The 9638-nt window shown below is 43.8% G+C and overlaps 1 protein-coding gene across 1 annotated transcript in view; it reads right to left on the bottom strand.

The window, feature by feature from the left end:
* LOC123992933 (zinc finger protein neuro-d4-like) overlaps positions 1 to 8459 on the bottom strand; it is a 92297-nt gene extending 83838 nt beyond the window's left edge. The window contains exon 1 of the mRNA XM_046294581.1: positions 8347 to 8459. Within this exon, the coding sequence (XP_046150537.1) occupies positions 8347 to 8459 (113 nt within the window). The remainder of the gene's footprint in view (positions 1 to 8346) is intronic.
* Between the last annotated feature and the right edge of the window lie 1179 nt (positions 8460 to 9638).

The raw sequence follows: 9638 nt of genomic DNA, 5'->3' as shown, positions 1-9638 counted from the left end.
TCTATGGGGTTGAGATCTGGAGACTGGCTAGGCCACTCCAGGACCTTGAAATGCTTCTTACGAAGCCACTCCTTTATTGCCCGGGTGGTGTGTTTGGGATCATTGTCATGCTGAAAGACCCAGCCACGTTTCATCTTCAATGCCCTTGCTGAAGGAACAAGGTTTTCACTCAAAATCTCATGATACATGGCCTCATTCATTCTTTCCTTTACACGGATCAGTCGTCTTGGTCCCTTTACAGAAAAACAGCCCCAAAGCATGTTTCCAACCCCATGCTTCACAGTAGGTATGGTGTTCTTTGGATGCAACTCAGCATTCTTTGTCCTCCAAACACGACGAGTTGAGTTTTTACCAAAAAGTTATATTTTGGTTTCATCTGACCATATGACATTCTCCCAATCTTCTTCTGGATCATCCAAATGCTCTCGATTATCAGTGGTCTTGTATGTCTTCCATTTCCAAATAATTGCTCCCACAGTTGATTTCTTCAAACCAAGCTGCTTACCTATTGCAGATTCAGTCTTCCCAGCCTGGTGCAGGTCTACAATGTTGTTTCTGGTGTCCTTTGACAGCTCTTTGGTCTTGGCCATAGTGGAGTTTGGAGTGTGCCTGTTTGAGGTTGTGGACAGGTGTCTTTTATACTGATAAGTTCAAACAGGTGCCATTAATACAGGTAACGAGTGGAGGACAGAGGAGCCTCTTAAAGAAGAAGTTACAGGTCTGTGAGAGCCAGAAATCTTGCTTGTTTGTAGGTGACCAAATTCTTATTTTCCACCATAATTTGCAAATAAATTCATTAAAAATCCTACACTGTGATTTTCTGGATTTTGTTTCTCATTTTGTCTGTCATAGTTGAAGTGTACCTATGATGAAAATTACAGGCCTCTCATCTTTTTAAGTGGGAGAACTTGCATAATTGGTGGCTGACTAAATACTTTTTTGCCCCACTGTATGTATGTATGTATGTATGTATGTATGTATGTATGTATGTATGTATGTATGTATGTATGTATGTATGTATGTATGTATGTATGTATGTATGTATGTATGTATGTATGTATGTATGTATATATGTATGTGTGTGTGTGTGTGTGTGTGTGTGTGTGTGTGTGTGTGTGTGTGTGTGTGTGTGTGTGTGTGTGTGTGTGTGTGTGTGTGTGTGTGTGTGTGTGTGTGTGTGTGTGTGTGTGTGTCAGCTAGCATCTGCCAGTCTAACAGCTGGAACACATTGGGCTGTTGAGGGGGCTGTGGCGTTGTTCACCAGGAGCTGTCACACAAACACACACACACCCAGCAGGCCTGGACGCACTACCATACAGACACACACACCCAGGCCTGGACGCACTACCACACACACACACACACACACACACAGGCCTGCACGCACTACCACACACACACACACACACACACACACACACACACACACACACACACACACACACACACACACACACACACACACACACACACACACACACACACACACACACACACACACACACACACACACACACACACACACACACACACAATGCTGATGTTAAGCTGATGCTGACACATCAACAGACAGCAACACAGACAGCTGCACCACTGTAGGACTATCGACCAGCTCATCTGTTAAAGTACCATGTCCCTGAGACAAATACAGCTTGGCATAGTGTGTGTGTGGGGCTGGGAGTCACCAGAGACCTCACCATGCAATATTATCACCATACTTAGTTGCCAATACCATATGTATTGCCATTCTCGCGATTCTATATGTATTGTGATTCGATGCTGTGATTTTATTGCGATTCGATGTTCTAAACATATTATTCACCAGTCTTCTGCAGAGGGACGAGAGAGAGGCATGAGAAAATGACGTTTGATCAGTCATGTTAATAAAAGTGCTGAAAACAAATTGTCTCCCTAAAAAAAAGAAGATGGAGAACAAGCTGTGAGTTTTGGTGCAGGAAAAGCCAAGCAGCGCAAATATAACATTGTGGAATGTAACTGTGTAACTGTATCGATTTTCCCGCCCATCACTGTGTGTGTGTGTATGTGTGTGTGCGAGTGTGTGTGTGCGTGCGTGCGCGTGTGTGTGTGCGAGTGTGTGCGTGCGAGTGTGTGCGTGCGTGTGTGTGTGCAGATGTGTGTGGAGAGAGAGAATGCATCTGTACAGCAGGTGTGTCTATGTATCTATAGGTCTGTGTTTGGTATGTTTTGTATTCATCTGCATGTTACCGTAACTACCTTGTTGCCATGTTACAGGCCTCTGGTTTTGCATAAAGTGTCATATCTGTGTGTCTGTCTATGGTGAGTGTATTCTACAGGACAGTGTTTCCCAACTCCAGTCCCCCAGTACCCACAACAGTACACATTTTGTACCGTAGCCCTGGACAAGCACATCTGATTCAACTTGTCAACTAATCAACAAGCCCTCAGTGAGTTGAATCAGGTTTGTTTGTCCAGTGCTTAGTTTAGTTCATTCATTTGACCATTTGAAAAAAAAAACAAGCTCGCGTAAAACTTGAAAAAGCCGTAGGATAACACACACTAAAGTCTGGGACTTATTTCCATTGTGGTCCTCTTGAAACAAGATGGCTAGGCCAGATCTACAACAAAGGCGTGTCCTGTTAGGGGTCGTCAAGGACTGGAGTCGGACAACACTGCTACAGCTGGGTGTTGCTGATGCTGTGAGTCTGTTTATGCACAATACATATTCCTTGTGTGTCTGTATATTGTGTGTCTGGAGCTTGTGTGTGTAAAGCATGTGTTTGTGTATTCTGTGTGTATGTGTTTGTGTTTGTGTATTCTGTGTGTATGTGTTTGTATATTCTGTGTGTGTGTATGTATATTCTGTGTGTGTGTGTATGTATATTCTGTGTGTTTGTGTTTGTATATTCTGTGTATTTGTGTTTGTATATTCTGTGTATATGTCTGCATATTCTGTGTATATGTGTTTGTATGTGTTTGTATATTCTGTGTCTATGTGTTCATATATTCTGTGTATTTGTACCGTGAGTCGGAGTGTGCATTTCGGGCAGTACATCAGGGCATGGCAATCCAGCCACCGTGGCTGAACACTGGTCCTTCAGGTGAGATTTATTGACTCTGCACTTTCGCTGTTATTACGTGGATGGATCCTTCCTCCCTTCTCGCTCTCTCTCCTCTCCCTCTCGTTCTCTCTCCAACATTATTAACGTGCTGCATGAGGAAATACTCATTTGCTTCACATGACTCCACCCACCAGTTTCTAGCAGAGATCCATACCAGTGGCCAGAGACAACGGAACTACAGGAATTACCTCAGAGGAACTAGTATTCTGTAGAATGGGACTACTGCAGAATGTACAGAATTGTGTGTGTGTGTGTGTGTGTGTGTGTGTGTGTGTGTGTGTGTGTGTGTGTGTGTGTGTGTGTGTGTGTGTGTGTGTGTGTGTGTGTGTGTGTGTGTGTGTGTGTGTGTGTGTGTGTGTGTGTGTGTGTGTGTGTGTGTGTGTGTGTGTGTGTGTGTGTGTGTGTGTGTGTGTGTGTGTGTGTGTGTGTGTGTGTGTGTGTGTGTGTGTGTGTGTGTGTGTGTGTGTGTGTGTCTGTGTCTGTCTGCCTGTCTGCCTGTCTGTCTGCCTGTCTGTCTCTGTCTGTCTGTCTGCCTGCCTGCCTGCCTGTCTGTCTGTCTGAGAGAATAAGAGTGTAGTGATGACCAGACAGGGATTAGAGGAATGTTTCGAGAGAGGACAAGCAGGAATACTTTGAGATTATTATAGGACTGAGTAGGACTGTTAAGGATGCCCGTAGAAGTAGATTATTATAGGACTGAGTAGGACTGTTAAGGATGCCCGTAGAAGTAGATTATTATAGGACTGAGTAGGACTGTTAAGGATGCCCGTAGAAGTAGATTATTATAGGACTGAGTAGGACTGTTAAGGATGCCCGTAGAAGTTGATTATTATAGGACTGAGTAGGACTGTTAAGGATGCCCGTAGAAGTAGATTATTATAGGACTGAGTAGGACTGTTAAGGATGCCCGTAGAAGTAGATTATTATAGGACTGAGTAGGACTGTTAAGGATGCCCGTAGAAGTAGATTCTTATGCCATGTGGACGTCACAGGAGGTTGCTGGCACCTTAATTGCGGAGGAGGGGCTTGTGGTAATGGCTGGAGTGGAATCTTTGGAATGGAATGAAATACATTAAACACGTGGTATCCATGGTTTCCTCCCCTCAGCAGCCTCCACTGGTGGATGTCCACAACACTCGCTTTACCACTGATCTAAATGTCTACAAACACCAGTGACATGATTTCTTCCAATGGGTTTTCTTTCCCCGTGATGTATAAGGAGGGACCTTCTCTCTGTGCCATGCAAAGGTGCAATGCAATTCAAGCATGTTTATTGCTGCGGCCTATTCTGTGCAGTCAGTTGCATTGCGTGCACTTCACCAAGCCCATCTTCTGTCAGCGGACACCTTGCATCACCCTGTTCGTTCCATCCCTACCTGCCATGGTCACAGTCTCAGTCAATGACAATAAAGCAAAGGTACCATGTTTATAACCCCAAATAAAAAAAAATTTTGCACACAAAACAAAAACTGCCAAAAGGCATCCATCCAAATACATGCATGTTTGGAATGACGTCCTCGTTCCCCTCTCTTCTTCATTCAACCCTTTCATTACCCTTCATTACCCTCATTATTACACGTCTGTCTTCCTTTCAGTCAGCCTGAAATCGGACTATTTTAGGGGCTCTTCTGACTGTTCCCAGTCACACAGCTAGATCCATGTCCCGACCGTCCCCCCACAGTCGCATGCCCTATCCAAATGACCCTACTACTCCAGCACCAGTCAAACTATGTTGGACAACATGGCTGATGAATCATAGCCCTCTCATTGCTGTGCATGGCATACTAGAACTACTTCCTGTGTCTTTCTTGCACATCCAATGGAGGTTTCCTAAGTGAAATATTCTAATAGCCTCCTTGGCCACTACTGTAAAGGGCTGTTGTAGTTCCTATTCTCCCTGTCCTGAACTACAACTTGACTACAGCTGGTGACCATATTGGATCCCAAAGCACAGGGAAGTGACTGACAGTTGGTTAGGTAGCAATGGAGAAATAGGTCATAGAGCTAAAAATACGTATCTGTGTCCCTCTCTAGTCTTTCCATGAAGACAAAGAGAAGAACGTCTATGTGGAAAAAAGGGGGACTGATGGCAATAAACCAGAAAATAAATTCCCAAACAAAAAGAGAGGGAGAGAGCGAGAGGAGTGAGAGAGGTGTGAGAGAGAAAGAAATAGAGAGAGAGAGAGAGAGAGAGATGAGAGAGAGATGAGAGAGAGATGAGAGAGGGAGAGAGAGAGCGAGAGGAGTGAGAGAGGTGTGAGAGAGAAAGAAATAGAGAGAGAGAGAGAGAGAGAGAGAGAGAGAGAGAGAGAGAGAGAGAGAGAGAGAGAGAGAGAGAGAGAGAGAGAGAGAGAGAGAGAGAGAGAGAGAGAGAGAGAGAGAGAGAGAGAGAGAGAGAGAGAGAGAGAGAGAGAGAGATGAGAAAGAGAGAGAGAGATGAGAGAGAGAGATGAGAGAGAGAGAGAGAGAGAGAGAGAGAGAGAGAGAGAGAGAGAGAGAGAGAGAGAGAGAGAGAGAGAGAGAGAGAGAGAGAGAGAGAGAGAGAGAGAGAGAGAGAGAGAGGATGCTCAGGCTCCAGTGAACTCAGCAGGCCTGGCTGTTCCTTTAAACAGTGCCTGAGCACAGAATTATGTGGAATTCATTTCCCTCGGATCAGTCAGGCACGGCAGAATAACTATCACAACAGTCAGTCAGCATATGGCCTCCTTCTCCAAGTAGACTGACAGAATGAAAGGATTGGGGGGGGGGGGGCAGACAATGGAGGAAGAGAAAAAGAGTTAAAAACAAAGAGACATGATATGGGCAAGGGGTAGGTTTGAGGATGGATGGCAAGAGAATGAACGGAGAGAGGGACCCCTAAAGAACTGAGAATTGAGCTGTGAGTCAGGGATGGCAATATGAGGGAAGCAAGGGGTGGGTGAGAGAGAGAGAGAAACAGAGAGAGAGAAAAGAGAGAGAGAGAGAGAGAGAGAGAGAGAGAAGAAGAGTAGCAGAGAGATTAAAGGAGGACTATTGGAGAGGCTAGGGGAATGCCCAGTAGATTGATGGTTCCCAGAGGATGTGCTTACACACACTGAACTCTTTGAACCTCTGAGATGCATTGGACAACAGTTGAGTAGTGAGCTCCGAATACTCTAAATCAGTGTTGTCCTCAATAACTAGTGCATTCAGTAGGCTAGATACCATTATATAAGCAGCGGGAGCCGTGGTAGAGGGTATTAACTAGACCCTTACTGAGAAACATTCAAGTCAGAATTGATCAGTTCCTAGTCCACTGATGGCTCCTATCCCATGCCATTCCCTTTGCTCACCCTCATTCCTATTTTTCATGCAAATAAGTCAAACAAATCCCATTGAAATGGCCTTGCAAAGGCTTCTGGGAGTGTCTATGTCCCCACTTGTTCCCAGTAATTGAGCAGCCAGAGACCAGCAGAAAGGAACTCAGCCGCGCGCGCCTCACTGGGAGCGCAGATGTGCGCGGGGTTGCTAAAACACTCCCATGACATGGAACTCACAACTGATAACTGATAAATGACCAAATGGGTGGTAGGCTACTGTTGGTTCGCCTAAACAGTGTGTGACTGTGTGAATTCTGTCTGCTTTCAGGACAAGATCCTAATAGTCATCTTAAAATGTATTTAAAAGCAGCAACAGCAAAAGCAACAAATGCATATAAAATGTTCTAGTTACTCTCGTATAACAATGGGGCAGCCTAAACGGAGAATATTATAATGAGAAAATGAGCGGCATAGCTCAGGCCTCCAGCACCATCTTTCACCTCGGGTTCCTGTGCTGTTCACGATCAGTATCGGTAGGCAATAGGCTGATTTAATACGTTTTAAGAGGTGCAGTTTTGCCTTACTAAAACTCACACACGAATGTACCATTTTATTTACGCATATATGAATAACCCAACATTTTAGACTAGTTGGCCATATCCTATGGCAACAAATAACTGACACAAGTTAGGCTTCCCCGATAATTAGAATGCCATCACTGTCGCGCAACGACGGAATCAAATAAATTATGTTGAAGACAAAAACATTAATTAAAGCAGTTCACTGTTGCTTGTAACGGGCTATTCGTATACTTAAGGTAATGGGTTGTCATGAATTATATGAAATGTCGCCTGTCTGGATTTCAGATAGCGCTGACTGCACAGCATCGGCTGCATCGCAACTACATTCCCGCTCAGGTACCATCCAATGTGTTCCGCGCTACAGTAGGCTACCACGTTCTTTGTTAGACAGGCTGCAAATGCCTAAATTTATCCAAACAACACTCCAAAAATACATATTCGAGAGTCGATGTATTATGTTTTCAATTATTTCTCATCGAAAAGGTGTCAACTGCATCTCACCAAGCGGACAGACGCACAGACACCTTTTGGAAACGAGCCCAGGCTGAATTCCGCACGTTGAAATGTTATTGTGTAAATTCTGCACAAAGGAATCGAATTGAAACTTGATGGAATGTTCACCGTTCAACGCGACTGGTAGAGATGACACTAGTCTAATAAAAGCAACCACTCCCGGCACATAAGTTAACCATTTTATATGATGCAAGCTTACACAATATTGTATCAGGTGTTTGCAGATAGGAACGCGTGTCTTGTGGAGCGAAGGTGCGCTGCCTGTAAACACGGCTGCCATTATAATCGCAAGCACGTAGGCTATTTTGCCAAGAGGTCTGTCGCCAAGAAAATTATGTCCAAAGGGTATTAGGTTTCAGCCGACAGAGGCTCCCACCAGCTTGGCTTTACCTACCTGTTTACAGCCTAACGCAATAATGTGAACAGGTATCAAGCACAACCTTTTCAAAAAAACACTGCCACTCGCTATTTTTCGCTATTGTAAAAGCGCTACCTGACCAGCCATGCAAGTTGGCTGCGATCTTGTCTATTGACTAGGGACACCGGGTCATAAATTGTACCTCAACATTCCACCATAGCGTCCTCATGTAATTACTGGCTCAGTGAAATTGTTTCTAGGCATGCATAGGCAGCTCTACATTTTGGAACATAACCCGGCTTGCTAAGAACAATAAAGCTGTTTCATATATACCTTTCCATCGCTATTACACTCCATATAAATATTTGTAGCTTGCTATATAATAGCGATGTAGCCTATAGGCATGGTACTTCTTTACGATGCATAAAATTGTCAACGATTACCGAGGCTACATGGACTGACAGCATCCACAAATGTATCCCTAAAAATGTCAAAGATAAAATGTATGCACTTACGATTTCAGGGGGTTCTGTACCACTGTGGCCATTTTGATATAGTATGATAGATACAATGTAACACTGCAGATCCCGGTATTGCACATGTAATATACCAGCAATTTCAATTTCATTCATTCTCTGGGGCTGCGGCTGGAGCTGCCAGCCAATAGGAGCGGGAACGCTCAGTGACAGGTCTGGGGAAATGTAGTTTTTGCACATGTCACTATGTAACATGCTGAGAGTCAATGCACTACAACTACCAGTATGTATCGCGGTCAACTGAATAACGGTCCCGCCTTGGACTTCTATGGGTAAGCCAAACCGTCTACTGTAATGTCAAGGTTGGTGTGCTACTGGACTGTCAGTCTGTAGCTGCCATTCTAATTGATGCATTGTTTCCTTGTCTCGCAGATATAGAAATACATTTTAAGGGCGAGGCTGTATGCGCACCATCTCTCAGAGAGGATGCAACAAGGACTTCTGTTCAGTTTCAACATAATAATAGCAACTTTTTGAAATAATGTTTCAAATATAAGATGCTAAATGGTAGATTTATGTTTCACCAACATCAGAATTGCACCCTGTCTTGGACAGGGCCCAGGTTGGACTGTAAAGGTGAATTACATATTTGTGTATTCACTTTTTTTGGGGTCATTTTTATGTCATAAATCAATTGTGCAAGATTCTACTACATAGAGTTTACTGTTCGTGCTGGGCTCATTTCCAACCTTAACATCAGTGATAACCTTCACACCCCAAATGTTCCAAGAATTTGAATCAAATATCATTTTGAGATCTACTTTTGGACAGCTTTCGAATACACTAAAGGGTCTTTTACTTAATCCTGTTAGACTGAATTTAGCAAGAGAGAGAAAGGGGGGAGGGTGTTCTGGAAGAGGGATAACTAAGATGTGTTGATAGGCCAATTGATAATGATATAATCTATTCTAGGTGAGCCGATGCTGAAGAGGTTTAATAATTGATCGTTTTGGGTGACAGTGGAGTAGTGAAGATAATTGATTATTTTGGGAGTTGCCTCATCTGTTGAACCAAGACAGTGGGCACAGCAGTGATGGAATTTCTCTCCATTTCAGTTCAGCAGCAGTGGCGCCACTGAAGCCACTCTGTGATGTGATATTTATACAGTTGAAGTCAGAAGTTTACATACACTTAGGTTGGAGTCATTAAAACTTGTTTTTCAACCACGCCACAAATTTCTTGTAAACAAACTATGGTTTTGGCAAGTCGGTTAGGACATCCACTTTTTGCATGACACAAGTGATTTAACCAACAATTGTTTACAGACAGAT

The sequence above is a fragment of the Oncorhynchus gorbuscha genome, linkage group LG13 (genome assembly GCF_021184085.1).
Source record: "Oncorhynchus gorbuscha isolate QuinsamMale2020 ecotype Even-year linkage group LG13, OgorEven_v1.0, whole genome shotgun sequence".
In the NCBI taxonomy this organism is placed as follows: domain Eukaryota; kingdom Metazoa; phylum Chordata; class Actinopteri; order Salmoniformes; family Salmonidae; genus Oncorhynchus; species Oncorhynchus gorbuscha.
The sequence above is the reverse complement of the archived record's forward strand: the minus strand, read 5'-3'. Positions and strand labels throughout refer to the sequence as shown.